The sequence below is a fragment of the Chelonoidis abingdonii genome, chromosome 9, assembly GCF_003597395.2.
Source record: "Chelonoidis abingdonii isolate Lonesome George chromosome 9, CheloAbing_2.0, whole genome shotgun sequence".
Lineage (NCBI taxonomy): Eukaryota > Metazoa > Chordata > Testudines > Testudinidae > Chelonoidis > Chelonoidis abingdonii.
The window spans coordinates 67,575,097-67,598,798 of NC_133777.1; the positions used below are offsets into that span (position 1 = coordinate 67,575,097).

The 23,702-nt window shown below is 45.7% G+C and overlaps 1 protein-coding gene across 1 annotated transcript in view; it reads left to right on the plus strand.

Moving 5' to 3' along the window:
• Positions 1-23,702, plus strand: part of PDE8A (phosphodiesterase 8A) — a 193,869-nt gene that overhangs the window by 167,123 nt on the left and 3,044 nt on the right. The window contains exons 15-20 of the mRNA XM_032790623.2: positions 2,016-2,064; positions 2,319-2,454; positions 8,810-9,008; positions 13,283-13,500; positions 14,731-14,863; positions 23,276-23,443. Coding sequence (XP_032646514.1) covers positions 2,016-2,064; positions 2,319-2,454; positions 8,810-9,008; positions 13,283-13,500; positions 14,731-14,863; positions 23,276-23,443 — 903 coding nt within the window. The remainder of the gene's footprint in view (positions 1-2,015; positions 2,065-2,318; positions 2,455-8,809; positions 9,009-13,282; positions 13,501-14,730; positions 14,864-23,275; positions 23,444-23,702) is intronic.

Consider the following 23,702-nt stretch of genomic DNA (forward strand, 5'->3'; position numbering starts at 1 on the left):
CTCTCCTATCACGTACCCAACACAATATACAAGAAAAAACAACTCAACTCAACACGTTCAGCCAGCAAATTGGTCTGAAAACCAACCACAATAAGACAGATATCATAACCTTTAAACTTGCCTCACCATCACCAGTCCGGATAGAGGATTATGTTCTCACTCATGTAGAAACATTCACATACTTGGGCAGACCATCAGCCAGGGTGGTGTAACAAGCCAGGGCATCCGAAACAAAATCAGTAAAGCCAGGAACACCTTCAGGAGTTTAAACACAGTCTGCAAATCATCAAAATACAATACCAAAACAAAACTCAAGATTTATCAGAGCTGCGTACTTCTAACACTACTTCATAGTGCAGAATGCTGGGGAATGAGAAAGTATGACATGGCCGAACTGTCTTCATTCCATACAACCTGCCTCAGAAAAATCCTCCGTATCTTTTGGCTCAGAACAATCTCAAACCAAGATCTATTGACACAATGCAGCCAAGAGGATCTGAGCACCATCATTGCCAGGAGGCATTGGAGATGGATCAGTCATGTGATTCAGATGGAAACTGATTCCATCGCCAGAGTAGCAATAAGATGGACACCTGAAGGCAAGCAAAAATGAGGCCGCCCAAAAACAGCATGGCGAAGAGCTGTGGAAGCTGAGCTGAAAAACCCAGGACACAGCTGGGGAACCACTGAAAAACTTGCCAGAAACAGATAGGAGTGGAGGAGCTTCGTCACTTCCCTAAACACTAGAGGTGTAATAGGAACATCATGATGATGATCTCATGTACAGGAGTGTCTCTGTGTGTCATGTAGGCTATTATTATTTGAGTTTTATTAAACTCAATATGGGAAGGGCATTGAGAATCAGAACATAGATTTGCCAGCTGTAATCGGATCTAGTATCTAACTGTAACAAAATCTAGTCCTTTATTCTCGAGGACACACTGAGTCTGGTGTCTTGAATATTTGTGTCACAGCAGTGCTATTGAAGAAATGTTTAACTTGCTTTAACAGCAGGACAGCCTTCCCCATAAGTCACAAAACTCCAGACTAATTTACTTACAAATCTTAAAATAGAAACTAGATGTAATAATTCTTATAAGTGCAGACATTACACAGGTCAGATATGGCATCCAGATTTGCTTCTGTTGTACACTAGGCATATAATGTTATTAGTAAGTTAGAAAGGTGTGTTTATAAAGGGATTTTTTTAACAACTAGTTTATACATACAGGGCCAACATTAATTCACTGCGTCTAAAAGATGTTGGGCTAAATCCTGCTTGCATCTGTGAAGCAAGCAGGAATTGGTGCAATATTGTTAAACTGATGAGTTTAAGGGTAAGTATCAAATACATAATTGTGTTTATTTTAACCACTATGGGCAAGATTGTGCCTTTAGGCACTAGCCCAGAATTAAACCAGGGAAGCACTGACTCTCAGGTATATATCTCTGAGGCACATTTCCTTCCCGCTTTCTCCTTGCCCACAGTAAGATGTTGCTGGCCTGAACTAGCAGCAAGTCACAAGAGCCATTGTACTGGGCTACCAGGAGAGGTGGGTTGAGCCAGCACTCCACCTATTCCCTGATACTGTTCGCCCACTTGCTTTACAGGGAGTGAGTGGACACATCCAGGCCCAAGGTCCAGATAGCACATACAAAGATGGAAGCAGAGTTCTTGCTGTGGGCATATTGTCTGAAACCACAATATGAGGCTTAAGAAATTACTGCTCAGATAGAACCTAGTTAATTTTGTGACCTGCATCTTGCTATCTCCGTTCCATTATGATCTACCGAGAAGATGAAGTATTTCTATGGGCATATCTAAAACATTTGGATATAAGCAAAGACAGACAAAGTAAGATAAGATAGCTTCTAAGGATGAAACAAGACTAGTCAAGCTTATGCAGAATCATTGCACTATTAGTTAGTGCCGTGTTAGATAACTTATAGAGTACTTAACATTTGGAATAGAGAGTACATGAGAACTTTTTTGATTATCAATTTTTATTTAACAGGATGGCTTACGAAGATTATCAGGAAATGAATACATATTGTCAGCAAAACGTAAGTTTTCTCTTTGCGGTTTTTGGGAAGCAAAAAATTATGATCTAACAGATTTAAGAAACATAGTAAATGTTTTGATCAAATGTTCCAAGGACTTTTTATTTTTTTATTTATACACAATTTTCTACTGCATTACAAACAGCAGCAGAGGAATTGCTAAGGAAGTTTAAGGTTTTGCAGAGAAGAGAAGCCACAGTGTTTAGTAAAAGTATTGCAGTAAATTAATTGTATTTCCCAAATATATTCCTTAACAGAAACTCATCAGGTTCCTGGCAGTTTGATCTCCCCTATCTCCCTTAATGACATCCCACCACGGATAGCACAAGCAATGGAAAATGAAGAATACTGGGACTTTGATATCTTTGAACTGGAGGCTGCAACCCATAAAAGGTTAGTAAGGCAAAAAAATAGTAAGTTAAAGCTACCAAGAATTAGCTGCTGCTTCGTCGTCATCAGTCAGGGTTTTAATTTCTCTCTCTCTACTTTTCAAACTGGGATCCCTTTTTTTAAAAGAAGAACATGTGTAACTTCCTCATTTGCGCATGATCCTTGCCTTGCTTGCTTCCCATACTTTTAAGTACCTTTTGCACTATCACAAATTTATTTTCTTCTGATTTCTACAGAGAAATATTGGCTGCATCTGAAGCCCTCATATATCTTTTGATGTGACATTGAAAAAAGGCAACGTCATTTTGGAAGCCTTCCCTTTTTTTTCACATTACTAAAAAATCTTGACAGAGCTTGCTGTTGGATTCTGGGGATCCAAATTATATCCATTTTGAACTACAAACTACGTACAGTGTGAATTTACTGTGTTTACAGAAAGTATTGATAGATCACACCTTATTTCTGCTCCTTGTAGCCAGAACGTATTTATTTCTAAAAACAATGACTTCAACTGGGAGTAGGAGAAGGGCCCCAATTCTATGAACTCAACAAACTACACTTTTGTCCATACTACAAGATACAGACTCCTTATCTGTCATTGCATAGCTGTAGATCAGGAGTTGTAACAGACTCTAATATACTTCAGTAGCAGGAAATGCAATAATTAACCTTATAACTCCATTATAAATCCCTGTTTTTACTCGTTAATACCTGTTAAAATTTCCCTGTGGGGCTGAAATTTTCTATGCTTTGTCTTGGCCCAAAGGTGAAATATACTTTTGAAAATCTATTACGTCTGTTCGATGTTTGTTCTGATATCATTTGAGATCCCACACGATTCTAATTTAAGGACTAGATCCTGCCAAGTACTGATTATCTTACTTTTGTGTCAAAGTCCTTGATCTTTACCCAGGTTTATTTGAGCTCTTTTCTGCATAAGCACCAAAAAAAAAAAAAAACCCACAAAACCCCCAAGAAACAACAAACACATGCATTTGGAAAAAATCTGATGTTTTGTTATTCCTTAACATGACATTGTAACTTAAGATTTTATTGCAAATGGAGAAACTTATGTCCCGAATTTTATGCCTTTTCCTTTGCCTCGTGTTCCCATAAGTAAAGAGGTTACAGATACAAATAGTTTTAAACAAATGGCATTCAGTCCATGTGAATTATTGTGTTAAATGTGAATTTTGCAGTTAATGAAGCGTTAATTATATCACTGTCAATACATATATGCTAACTAGGTAGTTTCTGTGTTTCTACTGGAAAGAGGCAAAAGGTGATAGATTGTTGCAGCTTTCTCTAATTAAAAGAATTATAATTTACATCACTCACATGTTCTTTCTTGTCCTTTCTATGTTTAAATAAAAGCTAACCATTTGTTAAGAAAATTCAAGTGAGCATTCTGTGAATCACAGCTGTGAATAAGTTATTCATGCTCTTTTCAAGTCCAAGTAGTCATATAGAAGTGGTGCCAAGACAAAAAGCTCATTAAATCTAAACTCAGTGCTGTGAGAGTGACTGTTCCCTGATACAGAAGCACAGTGAGCTCTCTGCCTACTAATGCTACATAGCAATAACTCTCTCCTAGCTGCCACACATGTGAGGGTAGTTTGATTTGAAGGCCAGATGTTCTAGCATGTTATGGTGATACTATTTAAGTAGATGAACATTTTCAAACATGCCTACCAAAAGGGTAAGATGGGCGAGGTACTGTATATACTCATTCAAATTTTTTTTAGTGAAAAAGGGAAGCACCAGAGAAGGGGGTCGACATGTGAATGGGTATAGAGAGGGAGAGGTGGGACACAGCCCCTCCCCCCAACAGAGGGAGCAAGGAGAGGCAGCACAGCCAGCAGAGCCAGAAGGGAAGAGGCGGGGCCAGAGTCTCTCCACTTCTGGCAGCGCTGCTCTCCCCCAAGCCTCCGAAGCAGCTGCAGCTCCAGGGCTGTCACGCTGCCTGGCCCAGCCCGCTGGAACATGCTGTGTCCGTGCCAGGGGCGGCTCTAGGGATTTTGCCGCCCCAAGCACGGCAGGCAGATTGCCTCAGGCTGCCTTCACCGAAGCCATGGGACCAGCGGACCCTCCGCAGGCAAGCCACCGAGGGCAGCCTGCCTGCCGCCCTCGCGGCACTGGCAGAGCCGCCCCTGGTCCGTGCCACCCAGTCTGACCCACCGGAGCAGGCTGCGGCCATGCTGCCCAGCCTGCCAGAGCAGCTCCAGCCAGGTCAGAGACATCCTTGCCTGGCCCTCCCCAGATAAGGTGGGATGGGGAGAGTGTGGGGGTCCTGGTCTAAGGGTGGGGTCATGTGAGGGGTGGTCCCAGGGGTTACTCCCCTGACTCCCAGCTTATCCCTCCCAAAAAAATTTCCCCACCAATTGCTGTCCCGGCCCATCAGGGTAAGCAGCTGCCGCACCGGGACACGTTGTTTACTTAGGTTTACCTCTGTGCCTGCAGACACTCGAGGTAAACAAAGTTTGCTGACCCCTGAATTACAGGGTCGGCTTGTGAATGGGTTATACAAATTTTCCATTTTTACTTATGCATCTTGGGGAGGTCGGCTTATAAATGAACCGGCTTATGATCGAGTATATACGGTAATATCTTTTATTGGGTCAACCAACTTCTGTTGGTGAGAGAGACAAGCTTTTGAGCCATACACAGTTCTTCTTCAGGTCTGGGAAAGATGCTCCCAGCATCACAGCAAAATGCAAAGGGGTTGGATGGGAGGCTGGAAACTGGGGCAAACTCCTGGAGGGGGCGTTGAGTGCTGGGGGGCAGTCTTTGGGGGGAGGGGGGGTCCTGAGTGCATGGGGAGAAGTTCCAGGGTTGGGGACTGGATGCTGTAGGGGCAGTCCCTGGGAGGGGGGTGTTCTGCCCTGGTCAGGGCTCCCGATCTCTGCAGGACAGGCACATGTGCCGGCCCAGTGTTGGGGGGGTCTGGATGCTGGGGGGACAGTCCCAGTGGGGTTACGTGATTGGGGGAATTCCCTGGCTGGGGGAAGGAGTCTGGAGAGGGGCTGGGGGACAGTCCCTGGGTTCATGGGGAGATGGATGCACAGGGAAGCTGGGTGCACAGGGGCCGTCCCTGGGGGGGGGGGGGGGCATCCCCTCTTGGCAGGCAGGCTCCACAGCTGTGCTCTCCAGGCCACACCACCACCCAGCCGCATTACCAACAGCAGCGCAGAAGTGAGGATGGCAATACGCCATGCCACCCTTACAATAGACTCATTCATTTTAACAGGTAATGTTTTGACTGACTTTGCTAATTTAAAATGCTTGTGGTAAACATTTGCCGGTGTTGAAATGAAAGGTGCTATATTGTTTTGAATCATATTACTGCTATATAATACAGTCAAACCCCGCCATAACGTGCCCCGCCGTAACGCGAAATCACATATAACGCGATCACAGGTTTGCTCCCCTTTAAGGTACAGTATAATACAGTATGGTACTGTACCAATGGTCCCCAACACGATGGCAGGGGAGAGAAGCTGCAGCCCCACACCTGCTGGGGACAGAGAATTCCAAGGCTGCTGGCGCCGGTGCTCTGTCCCCAGCAGGCGTGGGGCCCGAGCTTCTCTCTGGCTTCTCAGAGGCTGCAGGCACCAGTGCCCTCTGTCCCCGGCAGGCGGGGAGCTGTGGCTCCTCTTGAAGCGGGAGAGAAGCCGTGGCCCCGCACCTGCTGGGGATGGAGAGCACCAGCACCCGCAGCCCCAGAGTTCTCTGTCCCCGGCAGGCAGGGAGCCGCAGCTCCTCTTGTAGCCGGAGGGAAGCCGCGGCCCCGCACCTGCCGGGGACAGAGAGCACCGGTGCCCGCAGCCCCGGAGTTCTCTGTCCCTGGCAGGTGGGGGGCCGCAGCTCATCTCCCCTGCTGGGCATTAGGCACCAGGAGCACTAGGCGGTGCATCTCAATGCACCGCTTTGGGGACCATTGAAAACCTGACTGATTTGAAACCCCACTATACCGCGACCCTGCATTTAGCGCGATGGAATTTTTTGGACCCCAAAGGTCATTTTATAGCAGGGTTTCACTGTAAATACTAAACATTATTTTTTTGTAGATTTGCAGGTAGAATATATATATATATTGTGTGGATGAGGCTCACATAACGCACAGAGCTGCATATGCAGCCCACAATGGTAAATAGGTTGAGAACCATTGATCTAGGTACTTACAAATGATTGTTTCCAGTATCTCTCCAGGTATTGAAGTTAGGCTGACAGGTCTATAATTCTCCGGGTCCTCTTTGTTCCCCTTTTTAATGCTACAGGTACTATGTTTGCCCTTCTCCAGTCCTCTAGGACTTCATCTGTCCTCCATGAGTTCTTGTGTATAGTTGCTAATAGTTCCAACATTGCTTCAGCCGGTACCATAGGATGAACTTCATAAGGCCCTGCCAACTTGAATACACCTAATTTATCTAAATAGTCTTTAATCTGTTCTTTCTCTATTTTGGCATGTGTTCCTTCCCCTTGTTAATATTAATTCTGTTGAGTATCTGGTCATCATTAACCTTTTTAGTGAAGACTCAAGCCAAATAGGCATTAAACATCTCAGCCTTCTTGATGTCCTCAGTTATTAGCTCTCTTTCCCTGCTAAGCAGTGGACCTGCACTTTCCTTCATCTTTCTCCTGCTCCTAATGTATTTAAAGAACCTCTTCTTATTGCCTTTTACGTACCTTGCCATTTTGTGCCTTAGCTTTTCTGATTTTGTCCCTACATGCATGTGCTATTCCTTTATATGCCTCCTTAGCAATTCGGCCCTGTTTCCACTTTTTGTGGAATTCCTTTTTGATTTTCAGGTCATTAAAGAGCTCCTGTTAGAGCCATATTGGCCTCTTACTGTTCTTCCTTTCAAGTTGTGCCTTTAATATTGTGTCCTTGGGAAACTGCCTATTCTCTTGAACTCCTTTATCCCTTAGATTTTCTTGCATAGGACCTTACCTGCCAGTTCTCTGAGTTTATTGAAGTCTGCTACTGTCTGTATTCTGCTTCTCTCATTCCTTCCTTTGCTTAGAATCATGAAATTTATCATTTCATAGTCACTGTTATCCAAAGTGCTTTCCACCTTGAAATTCGCAACCAATTCCTCTCGGTTGGTCAGATTCAAGTCTCAGATGTCTCTCCCCCGGTTACTTCCTCCACTTTCTGAAATCAAAAATTTGTCCCTGATACATTCCAAGAACTTATCGGAAATTTCATGTTTTGCCATATTATTTTTCCAACAGATCTCTGGGTAGTTAACGGCCCTCATTACTATCAGGTCTTGTGTTTTGGCTCTGTCTGTTTGTTATAGAACAGCCTCATCCACCTCCTCTTCTTGATTTGGTTGTCTATAATAGACCTCTACCATGACATCACCCCAATGTTGTTTCCCCTTTTATCTTTACCTAGAGAATTTCAGCTGGTTTGCCTCTCACCTTCTTCTGCACCTCAGAACATAATGCAACACCTCCTCCCTTCGTTCCCTGTCAGGTCTTCCTGAATAGGCTATACCCCTCTATACCAATATTTTCTCTCTCTTGGATTGAAAATACTGCTTGCTCTCTGCTTTGGGATTAGACATTATTCCAGGCTGCTTCAATCATCCTGTGATTTTTGTTCTCTAGTACAATGTGGGGCTTGATTCCTGCATTCCAGCTGTTGCTTCCTGAGTTGACATGAGCAAGGAGTGCTGGAGAGAGCGTGCTGACACTCTGACCTTGTCAACACTGTGGTGTTAGTTTTAATCTCTACATGTGCCCCCCCTTCCCCCAGTGTCCCACCTTTGCACTACCACTGCTGCAGCTTCCCCAGCGTTGGCAAGAGTGGAAGCGCTAATATAAGCAAGGTACCATTGACTGGTGTGCTCTAGCACTCCCTCTGGTGGAGCTGTAACACGGATACAGCAACACTGGGATATTTGAAGAACAATGTGAATATAGGCTGGAGGGGAGTGAGTAGTGCCTCTTCTCCCTGAGCAGCAAGCACTGCATCACCTCCAATCTCTCTCTACTGCAGGAAGGTGGTTGAGCCATGGAATCTTGAGGGTAGGCTGGTAGGGGACACAGAGCCCTGAGAGAGACAGAAGACTCCCTAAAACAAAAATTGTAAATGGATTTACCGGGAGGATAGAACCTGTTCAGTATTTTAATAATTCTCAGGAACTTCCAGAAGTATCAGTCCCAAACACTGTGGTTAGGTGGAAGCTTTCTACAAATCTTGAGTATATTTTTATGAACAATTGAACTGTTATACTTAATCTAACATATCAACAGTTTAGAAATGCTTTTTCTGCTAGTCTCATTTGCTCTGTCTAGTTTTCCTTCTAAGTCATTTGTTTTAAAACTTTGTCTCTTTTTTTCTCTCCAGGCCTTTGGTTTATCTTGGTCTCAAAATGTTTGCTCGCTTTGGAATCTGTGAATTCCTAAACTGTTCAGAATCAACTCTGAGGTCGTGGTTGCAAGTTATTGAAGCCAACTACCATTCTTCCAACTCCTATCATAATTCTACTCATTCTGCAGATGTACTGCATGCCACTGCCTATTTCTTATCCAAAGAAAGGGTAAAGGTAAGTGTACAGTTATAAGAAATACAGTAGAGGTGGAAAATACGTGAGTAGTGGGAACATTAGCAGAAATCAACCTTAATAACTGATCTATAGGGCCAGAACTTCAGCTGATGTAAATCAACATAGTACTTGTGAAGTCAAGGGAGCTTTGCTGATTTACACAAGCTGAGGAGCTGACCTTAGTTAAGAAATTGTGTCAGGTAGTAGTTTCCAGCACCACAGAGCTGGGCTGTACTTGGAAGGAGGTAGAGAGAGCCTCCTTTTAAAAGAAAACAATCTATTACAGTCACCTCAGCAGTGTGAAAGTCAAATGAGTGAGCAACATTTTCTCACTGGAAATGCACTCTCCAATAGGTCTTTAAAATAAAAGCCCATTTAAGGCTGCTTTGCACCACACCATCAGAACAAAGCAGCCTTGTTCCCTGTCTGTCCTTTCCCAGGAGGATCACCCCCGTATAGAGGATACCCAAGTGTCATGGAGAAAGCATAGCAGCTCCAACGCCAAACCTGGCCCTTTGCTATTGCCAACATCAGTGGTGTGGTGGCAAAAAAAGAAGCATGTCTGGGATTTCCTTATGCCCTGTGACCATATTGGTCCCCTGGGGCCTGTACCTCCCACAGGCCCTGACGGGGTTTATGTGGGCCTTAGAGGAGCCTGGCTGCATATGGAGGGAAATCCAGGCTTAATTGAACATGAAGATCAGCTCGGCAGGAGCTGGTGACTATGAAACCAAGACATTTGCAGCAGAAAGAGGCTGTGGGGAGAGAGTCTGTAGTCACTCTCTGGGGGAATAGAAGAGGTAGGGAGCAGTACAAGAAGGCAGCAAGCATGCTGAGGGAGAAGACCTTGACTTCCAGCTATAAGATCCCTGGGCTAGAACCCAGAGTAGAGGGTGGGCCTGGATTCCCCTACTAGCCACTGAATAAGATGAAGTGAAACCCCCTGAAGTAATGGGTGTAAGGACTGTGGAGCCCAGAGACAGGCAGAAGACCTGCTGTAAGATCACTGGACTGCATCTTGGTTGGACTCTTCGTTACACCAGAAGTGGTGGACTAAAGTGTAACCTGGCTGTAGGGCCAAGTTGCGGGAAGAGAGACCACCACAATGACAGAGCAACTATCAGCAGGGGGCACCTTACAGGGAGACAGCCGCTATGCCATGTCCAGCCAATGGAGGTGAGCCTGCGGTGAGGGAATCCTTTACAGTTACAGGACCATTGGCTGCTCTAAAATATACTGGGGAACAGACTGGCATACAGCTGGCCTGGGATCTGGGGAGTGCAAAGGTAAACTAAAGCCACACTTACACGCACATGCCCTGTGGCATTGGGTGCTTCTCTGCTACAGCTTTGGACCAAACTTCCTATCCTGAAATTGGCCTCCCTGAGCCTATTGCTAGAGCTGAAACCTTGCTCAAAGGGACATCATTTGTGATTGTAAACAAGTTTCTAACCTCTCATTAAAGCTGGTATATGTATTATAACCTGGAGCTGCAGCTCATTAACCTGCTCTCCAGAGGCTGACTCTCAGGCAATATACGCCACGGAGGAGAGAGAATTTCACTGGAAGTTTTCAGTCCTCAAGTTGCCAAGGTTTGGATGCCGTCCCATGACTATCTGTGACAAACAGATGTGATCTGGAATCATTCCAATGCCAAAGAAGTGCGACCGCCCTTCCCTTTTTGAAAAAGTTTTTTATTCATCTGCAGGATGCACAGGAAAAGAAAAATTGTAATAAACAAAAGCAAAGTAGAAGAATGCCAGCTTCTGACACCCATACTCACACTGAGTAATACCATACTCCTTGAACAGACCTATTGAGATCATTGGGACTACGTGCCAGGCCAGGTGCTACTCAGTGTGAATAAGGGTTGCCACTTTACTGCAGTATTTCTGGGCCAGATTCTTGATTGAGCATTAAGAAAAATCATACCTGGACCACAAAATAATGAAACAGTGTTTGTGGAACTGTGTTTTCATTGGTGTGGAGTAGGGTTTAGCATGACATCAATGTGACATCAATCTATGATGGACTGTAAATTCATCCAAAGCTGGACAGAGCATAGCGATCTCATCAAACCAAGAGAATAAGCCTGAGACACATTGCTGTTGCCCCATAGATCTATAGGGGACAGGACATAGATAAGGAAAGCATCCTGGACTTCCACCTGCACTGCGTCAGCCATGGCTACACTGTTCTTGTTCTCTCTGTATGTCCAGGTATCATGAAAGAAGTATTGCAAGCAGGTGCTGGTTTGTTGAGCTGAAATTTTCATGATCCAAATAAAGCTGGAGTTTACAAGTTGTTCCTGATGGCCCCAATGTGGTTGGTTGGTTGGTTTGGTTTCCATAGACTGCTGATGCAAGTACCAATTAACCTCTACAACCGGTGTGTGTCGTAGAAGGGCCCGTTAACACTAGCAATGCAAGTAGACCTGCTACAATTGAGGGCTTGTCTATACGGTCCTATGGTGCAGACTAAGGGGGTATCAACTGAAGCGCACACTAGAGTGTTGTGCTGTAACTACCCCATGTAGACCCTGCTAGCACCTAGTTTGTGCTAACGTAGTCCTGTTTGAAACAGGACTATGTTAACACAAACTAAGTGCCTTTTCATTTGCACTAGCCATGTCAACGCAGGGCAGTTTACAGCACAAAACTTTATTGCACACTTCAGGTCTCACTCCTGTAGTCTGGACAGCAGGGCCAAATACACAAAGCCCGAGTTAACACAATAGAAGCACATTTAATGGAGTGCGTATTTCTTTGGGAAGGTGTGGCTTTTTTATGGAGGGCTGTTGTATATTGGTGGATAATTCAATGCATTGCTTTGGTGGCTAATTTTTGGGACCAAATCCTGAAGACTCTATTCAGGCTGAACTTCCATTGAAGTAAGAGAACTACAGGATTTTCTCCGTAAATTGAAAGCTCAAGCCATTGGTTGTGTGGGAAGATCCAATGGTGGGGAAGAGGATAGGAGGGAAGGACTCCATCTCCCCCATCAGCTGGCTGGAATAGCCCCACAGATCATTTATGCCCCTTATTCAGGGGCTTGGGGATTATTGGTTCTGCGTAAGCTTAGATCCTGTGATCCCTTCCCTGAACTATCCCCAAGACCTCATTTCATGCCAATCTGTTTGCAACTGGCATGGAGAACCCCTGTTGTGGCTCTTGTAGGGTGAAGATGCACCCCTTTACAGCCGTTCCATCTGCCATTCCTTACTCCCCCTTCTCCCTAGTCCAACTGCAGGGCTTACGTCAGTCTGAGACCCTTACGTGGGGCCCTTTGCACTTCGGTGAATTTCAGCCTGAGTGAATTGTAGATATTCACACTTCCCATAAATGCCCAAAATGAGATAAAGTGACTGCTGTACCATATTAAAGAGGGCAGTGCTGCAAAGATGCAGATTTCCTGCTCTCTGCTAACTACTGCCTATGCTACTAAAGGCCTTCTAAGGCTGAAACAAAAGCTGCACAATTTTAGATATAAAGCACAGTGGATGATGCATCCCATGAAGCTTGCAGATGTAAAGAGGCCCGTACCCCCCAACCTTACAGCAGGAAAAAGGTCAGAACATATTAACTCCAGAAAATGCAGCCCCAGAGCCAGTGAGGAGCATTGAGGCTCCACCAGAAAATAAGGAATGCCTTGCACCTGGGCTATGGGATGGCTGAAAGCATCACTGAGAACGTAATTATCTCCAGTTGTCAAAATGTAACAGAGATAACTATTGCACTGGGTAGGGTGCTACTTAGTCAGGCTGCTGGCCAGGCCATGGTGCCGAGATTGCTCTTAGACAGGAAAGTACATCTTCACTCATCTTGTAGAACCAATCTTCCACAGCTGATTCTGAACTCAGCAAAAATTGGCCTATTGTACATGATTATTTTTTTTCCAAAAATGGGCCTGTTTTCTGTCAAAACTGAACCATTTTTGAGCAGCAACAGACCTTTTTCCAGGTCAGAATACTCATTTTTAGTGAAGGTTGTTTCTGCCATGGCAGAATGTGGAAACTCAATTTTACAAGTTTGATGCATTTTGTCCAGATTGTGAATAAAGTAAAATTTAGAGGGCACAAAATGTCCAAAAATGTCATGCAAAGTTCCATGAAGCCTACAATGAACTTTCCATGGCTCTTTAGACCATCTAACCCTAAGCAATCTGCAGAATCCTGCCTTTTGCCTCTAAGCAGCTCAGTTTAACCTTTAAGGACCAGTGCAGGATTTCTAGTGATTCTTCCAGGAAACCTAAATGTCCCTGACTTCTCTTTTCAGCAAACTCTGGATCCCATAGATGAGGTTGCTGCTCTCATTGCTGCCACTGTCCATGACGTGGATCACCCAGGAAGAACAAACTCCTTCCTGTGCAATGCAGGCAGTGAACTAGCGATCCTGTACAATGACACTGCTGTGCTAGAGAGCCATCATGCAGCGCTGGCTTTCCAGCTCACCGCACGGGATGATAAATGCAATATCTTTAAAAACATGGAGAGGTGAGTTGAAAATATGGGACATTTATCAGTCCATTAACCACAATATTCTTATTCTACATATCTTACGGCAGCATAAAGAAATGCAAGCAAATGCACCAGAGGAAAATCGCAGCTTCTGGAGGGGTGGAGTTAGCCCCTTGGTAGGTTTGCTCATGAAACAATACCGCTCGCTCTCATACTGCAGAGAATGCCAAAATCTAAAGGATAATGCTGATGATGATGATTTGTATTGCCACAGAAACTAGGAGCTGTAGACGTGGGCCAAGACCCCACTGTCCTAGGCTCTGTGCAAACACAGAACAAGAAGCTTACAATGTAACTCTCGATATGAACACTTCCACTGTTTTTATAGCATTAAAATAAGGGCGAATCTGGTTGCTTGTAAATTGGTGTCAGTTCTGCTTTGAAAAATCCATTTTATACCATTCGACCTCTAGGGCCAAGCAATGGTTGGCCTGTGCATGTAACTGGATAGAAAGGGGAGTCCCTTCCCCTCAGCACACCGGACTAGTTGGCAGGTGTAACATGGCTGGCTGATGGCTAAAGGGAGAGGCTGCTGCATTTTGGGGTGGGAGCATGTTCATAGCTCCACTCTCCCTACTCACCCAGCTGTGTTAGCAAGAGCGTGATGGCGGAAGCTTGGCTGGAGCAAGACCCTCTGCTAAGTGTGCTGCCAGAGCACCGGGGGAGGCTTGTGCAGACATAGTGTCTCCTGGCAGTGCTGCTGAGGAGTTGGCATTTCCTGTCCCATCCAGCACGAGCAGCCCTTTGAGAGACAAAAGTGTGCCCCTAAGGTATAATTCACTGCACGCCACTCTACAAAAGGAATGCATCTGTACAGCATAGATTCAGTTTACCAGCCCCTTCTCTCTGTCTCTCCCTTCCCCTACCCATCTCTGGAACACCAGTGCTCTATAGTGTCAGGGGTTAGCCGTGTTAGTCTGTATCCACAAAAACAACAGGGAGTCCGGGGGCACCTTAACAACTAACAGATTTATTTGGGCATAAGCTTTCGTGGGTAAAAAAACCTCACTTCTTCAGATGCATGGAAGAAGTGAGGTTTTTTACCCACGAAAGCTTATGCCCAAATAAATCTGTTAGTCTTTAAAGTGCCACTGGACTCCCTGTTTTAGTGCTCTATAGTATTTTTTTCAGAGGGATTCAGTTAGTTTAAGCAAGCAGCCCTTAGTGAATGAGCCCTCATGTCTAATTGTTTCCTTCTTTAAACAGGAATGAATATCGAACTCTTCGTCAAGCCATTATTGACATGGTCCTAGCAACAGAAATGACAAAGCACTTTGAGCATGTCAACAAATTTGTCAACAGCATTAATAAACCCTTGGCAGCACTAGAAGAGAATGGGGTAAGCAAAACAACAAATTCTCCCTTAATTAACAGGCAAACAAAAGGGGATTGAGGCACTCGAGCTACTGGTAACGGGCTGTACCTAGACAGTATGGTGATTGGCCCACTGGAAATACAGAGTCTTTCACCTCTAAGTCACTGGTCTGAATGCACATATGTCTAGACCGGTCATCACAGTTTTGCAAGTTAATGGGACTAATTTGGACATCACTTACACTGCAATGTAGCGATGTTTTCCCAGAGCCAGCAGTATGTTTGGGACCCATTAACTCATCAGAGTACTTATGGGAAACAGATTTTCTTGTTAAAAATGGGATGATTCCAGAAAAACTGAATGGGTGGTAATTCAAACCCCTTTTGGCTATTAACATTTGATGACTTCGTAGTAACCTTAGTGACAGCAGTTCTCAACCAGGGGTCCGCGAGCCCTTTCAGGGGGGCCATGGAGCCCACCGCTGAAATCCAGTGCCCTGAGCCCTGCCGCTGAAACCTAGTGCCCCAAGCCCTGCCGCTGAAGCTGGCACACCCCTTCCCCAGCTGGGAGAGGCGCCTGGCCGAAGCCGGTGACCCCTGCCCCAGCTGGGAGCAGTGTGGGGCTGTAGGTGGATCCCTCCCAAGCCCCCAAAGCCGGGAGGATCGTGGAGCTGAAGCCAGCAACCCTCCCTTCCCCAAGTTAGGAGTAACAGGGGGCTGAAGCCGGGAGCCCCAGGGCCACCCTCCTCCCCCCACACTGAAACTAGGAGCTGCACTGGGAGCCCCTCTGCCTGTACACAGCCCCTAACTACCCTGTGCATGCACTCTGAGCTACCCCCTTGCCCGCACACAGCCCCTAGCTACCCCCTCCCTGCACCCTGAGCTACTCCCTTCACTTCACACAGCTCCTAGCTATCCCCTCCCTGCACCCTGAGCAGTTTTCAAACTTTTTGAACTGAGCCTCTCCTTTTGACTTATATTTTTTGATTGCATCCCCCCATAGTCCAGACAGGCTGGGTTGCCTCCTGAGTGAATCAGCGGGTGGAGGTGGTGCTAGCTCCCTGGACCCTGCTGTGCGGAGCTGGCTTGAGCCCTGCCAGCCCTTTCTCCCCCACCCCCCAAATAGAAGTTAAAATTATGTCTATGCCCAAGGGTCCCCACCCTACCCGACTCAGAGCCCTGTGCTCTTCCCCTCTCCACCCCCCCAAGGCCCTGGCATTTTTATAGCATGTTGGGGCAGGGCTCAGCAAGTACAAGGTTGGAACCCTGCTCTATGAGATATAGTGGGGATCCTCTCTCCAGCATCCAGAGGAGATGGCAAGTGTCCCTTCTGGAAACCCATCATCACAGTTGGCAGTGACTGGTATCACTGTTGGCCTTTCCTGCAAAGGGGCCAAGGACCAGGGCTGGATTCCCCATTAGGCACAGTAGGCATGTGCCTAGGGGCGCTGGCATTCTAGGGGTGCCTAAAAATTCAAATTTTGCTGCTCCTGGGTCCTAGCAGGGGGAGGAGCCTGCTGAGGAGACAGCCCTATGTAGCCCTTCTGGAGCGCTCCTCACTCAGCCCAGCAGACAGAGTCACCTTCCAGTGGGCCGATGAGTGCGGCCGGAGGGCATGACTTGGGAGAATGGGTTTCTGGGGGTGCTTGTGGGGGGCTCTGAGCAGTGTCTGTGAGGGGCACTGGAAAGTTGTAGTGGGGCTGTGTGAGGGTGCTGGGCAGTTGGGGGTCTGTGGGAAGCGGGGCACCTAAAAGTTAAAAGTGGCGGGGTACTCCAGCTGCCCACAGAGGTTAGGAGCTCCGAGATGCTGTGGGCAGTGGGAGCCCCCAGAGCTTTGAGTTGCCGTGGGCAGCAAGGTAACCCCACAGCTCCCATTGGTGGCGTCCTGCAGCTCAGAGCTGCCGCAGGCGGCAGGGTGGGGCTCGGAGCCCCTGCACTAGGGGCACCCAAGGTGTAAATCTGGCCCTGCCCAGGACTGAGTGGGAAGAGAGACTGAATTACATTCTTAGAGTTGGATGCTCAGGGTCAGGATATGAGCCCATGAGGGAGCAGTTTGAGGATGTGTATACTGAGCTGACCACGTGGCACGTGCTCTGTCAATAAAAGACAGCAGTTTTCAGTGCTGTCAGTCTGGCAGCAGTTGTGAGTCTTTTAAAGTTTGTTTTTTTGTTTTTTTTGTTTTTTTTTTTAAGAAAGTGGGCAGAAGATCCGATTGTGGCATTCAGTATCATATGGGCACAATCAGTAGCCAACTGGAATCCTGTGGACTCTACAAAATTGCCTGTTAGGAAATGGTTCTTTAAAAAACAAAAACAAACAAACCAGTTTGAATAACAGCTGTAGCTAGCAGTTCTGTTGCCAGTGTTTAAGTGGAGTGCAATTTTGTTGGAATGTTTTTTGCAAAGAGAAGAGTTTCAAAAACTATTATATCAAAGTTTATACCCCAATAGCACTGCTGGCAAAGCCCCATTACGAGTTAGAGCGCATTAAAGCAACCCTGGACACCCTAGCTCACTACCCATCCACACTGGCAAGACACATAGAGCCCTCTGACTCCAGGGCTAGAGTGTTCCTGGTACGCCACCTCAGCGAGAAGATTAACAGTTGGTATGCATTGGCTGAAATACCCAGGCATCAGTGTGAACGAGGTGTTGCATTACTGTGCTCTGATCAGCCTCTGGAAACATCCCATAATCCCGTTAAGTCAAGGGGCCACTCTTGTCATTGTTTTGGAATCACTCCAGGCATGCCGATATGCCCTTTGAAAGCTCCATTTCTGACATCCAGTATGCTTATCTGCTCTGAGACAAAGCAACCATTACTGTGGAATGCTGTGTGTGAGAGAGAGAAAGACAGATGCGTGGGAGGGGGAGGTCTGTTGCTGTCTGAACTTACAAGACAGCATGCTGACATGCTCCCAGCCCCCCAAAACCCACTCTCTCCTCCCCCACTTACACACAACACACTCCTTGTTACACTCCACCCCACCCCCTCATTTGAAAAGCACGCTGCAGCCACTCACGTGCTGGTATAGCTACCACAATGCACTGCTCTCTGTGGCCATTGCAAGAGCTGCTAATGTGGCCACGCCAGTGCACTGTCAGCTGTCAGTGTGGACAGACTACAGCGCTTTCCCTACTGCGCTCTACATCTGCAAGGGGAGCCATGCCCCCAGTCTCTTTACCCAACCAGTTCCAATGTCCTCTGCCCTCCCGTAGCTCCCAGTCCCACTCCCCTCGTTAAGCGAGTCCTACTCTCCCCCATGAACTCCCTGTCCCAGTTCCCCTCTCCATCAACCTGCAGTCCCCAAGCACAAACACCCTGGATCTTGTCCTAGCATAACCCTCCTACCCCATCCCAGATCTGGCTCTTGTCCACTCTGCATTTGAATCATGCAGTTTTCTCCTCCGCACGGCCCAGCAGGGGTGAGGAGTGGGGGTGTCATTGATAGCAGTGGAGAGGCAGGCTCCCTGCTGTCAGTTCTGGACTTGGACTTGGCATGACCCAGAGCAGCCAGGAACTTCAATTACAAGGAATGACCTGCTCAGCCCAAGGCTGGAGCAAGATCAGAGTAGATGGAATCTTTGAGCAATTAAGCTGTGAAGCGCTTGCAAGTCCCTACTGAGCTTGTGCGAACTGTGATTTTTTTCAAATGCTTACAACTTGGCCAAATTTGGGTGGATCTTCACAGGGACAGCAAAGGCATATCCTTGACTCAAAGGTCACCTCCTGCTGAATTTCAAATCCCTGCTCCAAAGCGTGGGGGCACTAGAGCTTCTCAAAGAAAAAGTTGCCAGAATTTTTGAATATTGGCAAAACCAACATTTTTTTCCTTTACCTTGTTTTTAGAAATGGCTAAAATTTTACAAAACATCTCAGCCTGAAGTATACACCAGCCAGGAAGTATTTTAAACCAAACTATTAAAGTTTGGCAAAGTTACAAGCAACTTAAAACACAGGGTCTAACAATAGATAGTGTCAGGCAATCTTAATAATGGGCAGCAGTACCAGCCCGCGCTAAAATTATATTTTTAAACTATCAAACGGTCTCTCTTTCATTTTGCCATTTTTGTAATTTTAGTAATTTATGTTTTGCACAATGTTTTTGATAAATTATGTTTTACTTAAGAACTACAGTAAGAAATAATCAAACTCTCTTTAATTGTTTTATTGGGAAAATGCTGATAGATATTTTAATGGACATATATGGCCAATAAAACCGATAGAGAATTTTTAGGCTAAAAATCAATCTACTGAATTCCAGGAATTTAATGAACATGTAAAAATAACTTTCATAGACTTTATGGCCAGAAGGGGCCATCGTGATCATCTAGTGTGAGTTCTTGCACATTGCAGGCCAGAGAAACTCACCCACCCACTGCTGCAATAGACCCAGAACCTCTGGCAGAGTTACAGAAGTCAAAACAGTCAAAACCTTTGATAAAAGAAGCATCAAGCTGCAAAACACACTTCTGCAAATTGTTGTACAGCACAGACTTGATACTGAATATTATTTTGTTTCTCCAATAAAAGGAGTTGTTAACATGTTTTGGGTAATTGCAGAGTATTTTTGGATAATAAAGGTAATTATAGTAAGTGCTTGGAACATAGGGATCCTTTTGACACTACAAGTAAAAAGAGAAGGAATTTTTAAAATAATAACACAATCCCCAAGTGGATGTTAAATAAACACCTGTGAAATATAAGCCAGGCCCTTTAGCTGTTAGGCTACACAACGTCCAGGTGTTAAATTAGCTTAGCATCCATGAATGCAACAGAAATGTAATGAGGTTAAGGGCTAGTCTGAGGCTTTCAAGCTGCTCTGAGAAAGGGAAGTGTAGCGCACAGCTGCACGGTCCCGGAAGCAGACCAAAGTACAAACGGATTCAACTGTCACAATTCCTCCTGGGCTGCTGCTCCTTTGCTCTGAGGAGGAGTAAAGTACTTCACAGCTTGCTCCTTCCTGTGTTCCTCGCCCGCCAGGCAGCAGGGAGGGCAGAACTAGAGCCCCACTTCACTCACTGCTTCTGCCGCAACAGTCACAGTCTGAGCGGGGAAGAAAGTTCTCTTGGTTGGAGGAAGGGGCTGACAATATCACATTCCTCTGTGAGATCAAATAGCAGCAGTGACAAGCCCTACACACATACAGGTTAGACTGAAGTCAAACCAAGTCTAAATGCTGCCCTGGCTTACATCCTGCGCAGCCCCATTGATTTCAGGGGCAAAACCTGTGCCAAAGGACTGGGCCAACTGTATGATCCATGGGGCCCAATTGGAACACTCGGCGGTGGTCCGGGGCTTCGACAGCACTTTGGTGGCAGGGGGTCAGCTCTGGGCTTTCTGTGGCACTGAAGAACCCCCCGCCACTAAAATGCCACCAAAGACCCCCGGAGCAGGGCCCCCTTAGGCTCAGGGTCCAATTCCGGGAAATTGGGTGAATCAGCTTAAAGCTGGCCCTGCCAAAGGGTCTGGTCTCATTCCTAGCAGTTTGACCTGCATGTACATTTTCTGGAGAAAAATAGGGCTTAATTTGCTGTTTGACTTAAATAAGCAAATCAAAGTGTTTCCCTCATTTGAGCTGTGCATTTCTCCAAACTACAGACTCCTGTAAGAATGTTTGCGATGTTTGAGTGAGTAAAACCACTCATTTGCAGGGCTTGTTGTTGGGAGGACACTACACTCCAGCAGATCTTCCCTCGAGTTTGGTCCTGTATTTGCACGGCAGCATGCTTCTCTGAGCTTTGCGTTGGATCACGGCTGTGACTCAACGGAGTGTTTGTTGGCAAGCTGCCATCTGTTTGTTCCATATGGGACAGTTCCCCTTTTTAGTCCTTTCTGTACAGATTTGTTCAATGGGCCATGATGAGAAGTTGTTAGGTTTGCTCCTTGTCTTCTTTTGTGTCATAAATGGACAAAATCCATTCCAGCTTCAGCATCCTTTATCCTGCTATTTCCCTTCGTGAGGTCACCTAAGTTTGTGACAGGAAGCCTAGATCTGGCCTGTAGAGACACCTCTGTGCTCTCAGCAGGACGCTGGGACTAAGCTCTGAGTAGAACCATAGCTTTGATTTGGACAGGTTCCAGTTCATAGAAGCAAAAGTTCTTTCTCAGCTCCGGGAGATGTACCTATTGATCTCTGCTGTCATTTACTGAATGATCTCTAATCATTTTTAGCAGTTAAACATTTTTTTTAAAGCGCCAGTGTCTAATTTGCTTTTGCTGTGGTTTATCAGTGTGGCCCTGCAGGAAGAACTTTCTTCCCTGTAATTAACAATGTGCACTAGGAAAAGATCAGAACAGTGGGAATTTCAGATTCCACCCTGGCTGACCTCAATCCGGTGTTTACTTTTGTGCAGTGGAGCGTGGAATTCTGTCTAGTTGGTACCTCTTGCACAAATAGATGTGGGAGCTGGCTGCATTATGAGTGTGGTAATTGTCACAATTACTGTAATGCTAGAAGGCCCAGGAGTGGACCAGAACCCCATTGTGCTAGGCACTGTGCAGACATAGAACAAAAGATGGTCCCTGCTCCAGAGAGCTTACAATCGAAATACAAGGTAAGAGATATCAGATGGATGCAAATAGACAGGGAAGTACAAGGAAGCAATATTGGTCAGCATGATAAGCTGTGGGCTTAGCACACTAGCAGCCTAACCGTTGTCAAGTTTTTGTAGGCATCACAGAAAAGGAGAAAATTAAAAAGGGATGTGAAGGAAGGTGTGCTACCATGCTTCATATCTGCATTCCTCACAAAGGGCCTCATCCAGCTCCAACTGAAGTCAATGACAGTTTTTCCATTCACTTCAGCAGGGGTTGGAGTGGGCCCAAAGTACAGTTAGGCCAGTGAAGGAATAGCTGAAGTGATTACTCCATATTCAATAGCCACACTTTGTGTTTAAAGATCAATGGAGATCAGATGAGGGCAGGGTACAAAATTGGGAAACAGAACAAAAGCTTGTTTCCCAGGAGACGCGTTGGACAAGTGAATCTGACTCTGGCCTGAGAACTAAGATAGCTGGGTTCTATTCTCAGTTATGCTACTGACCTGCTGTGTAACCTTGAGCAAGTCACTTCACCTGTCTGAGCCTTAATTTCCCCAGCTATCAATGGGAAATACTGTGACTTCCTTTCCTTTGTGAAGCACTTGGAGATTTATGTATGGGAAGTGATAGCTAAATATTTTTATTATTGATGGCACACATTTTAATCCATTATCCAGAGCTAACCCAGAGTACATATACACTGCAAAAAATAAAAAAGACCCACAGCAGTGAGTTTCAGAGCCTGAGTTAACTGACAAGGACTAGCCTTACAGGGCTAAAAATAGCAGTGTAGACATTCAGGCTCCAGACAAAGCCTGAATGTCTACACTGCTATTTTTAGCCCAGCAGAGCCAGCCCAAGTCAGTTGACCTGGGCTCTGAGACTCACTGCTGCGAGTATTTTTTTGCAGTGTATTCATACCATCAGGCAACAGCTCAAGTTATGCTGCACTCTGGTAGGTGGATTTTTAGGCATCTCAGCCTTGATTCCCTATCCCTAGAAACAATTTTAATCAGAGCTCCATAGTAAAGGTAGCTTCGGGCCCAGCTCATAAAAGGCCGACCTAATCTTGCCATTCCCAACTGTGTGAACTATCCCCCATAGTGCAGGCTGGGGTCCAAATATAACCATATATTCTAAACAAGTGTCCCTTCGCCACTCTCCATAACTGCCTAAGATAAAGCTCATCAAAAGCAGGTGTTTTTAATGAATTTATCTGATAATGATGAAATCAAAAGAGCAGTTCATTTGCATTATAAGCCGAGCAAGCCAGACACCGTAGGGAGGGGGCGGATGGAAAACCAGGTGCATGGGATGGGAAGAGGGAGCTGGCCCTCGGAGCAGTACTGCTGTCACAGTAGTTTGTACTCATGATAATGAGACCTGCTAGCACTGACCAGGCATGCATCTTGTCCCAGCTTTTTCCTAAACAATTGTTTGCTCCACTGCTAACATGTAACTCAGTGTGTTTTGTGGGTTTTTTTTTTCAATTATCATCTTAATCCTGCAATGGAAAATTATATACATCTGTCTATGTAGTTACATGTCTTTGTACTATCTGCACATTAATGAATTTATCCTCACAGCACTCCTGAGATGGGAATGGAGCCACAGAGAGACTCAGTGACTTACCCAAGCTCACACACTAGGTCTGTGACACCGCCAGGAATGGAACGTAGAGCTCCAGAGTCCCAGTCCAGTGCCTTAACCACTCAACCATCCTTCCTCTTGATTTGATGCATTTGAGCACCTGGAATTGTCTTCAGTGAAGCATGCAAGGAATGCAGGACTGAGTCCCTGCAGGATACACTGGAAACATTCTCGAAGTAGAAAATGTTTTAATGTCTGTTTACAGAAAATGCTGATTTGTTGTTTTTAATTTTGAAATGTTGCAGAGTAATAATGGTGATGGAGATTCAGTCAAAAACGTTCTCACGTCTCCTGAAAATCGCATACTTATCAAACGTATGTTGATAAAGTGCGCTGACATTTCCAATCCATGCAGACCCCTAGAGCAGTGCATTGAATGGGCTGGTCGCATCTCTGAGGAGTACTTTGCACAGGTAAGATAGCTGGAGAAGACTGAAAATTCTACCTGAGCACTTCTTTTGATAGGATAGGAGGAATCAGCAAACGGACTCTAGCTATATCCAACCAAGATCTTAAGGCTACACTATTAATTTGTTATATTTTATCAATATACATGTGAACATATGGAAACTGGCTGCACTGCAGTGTAATCTGAAAAAAATTAAGTTTCTAGAGTGTTCAATTTGCAAAATGCACTCCATTCACGGCCTGTGGAGGAAAAGGGCCTTACGC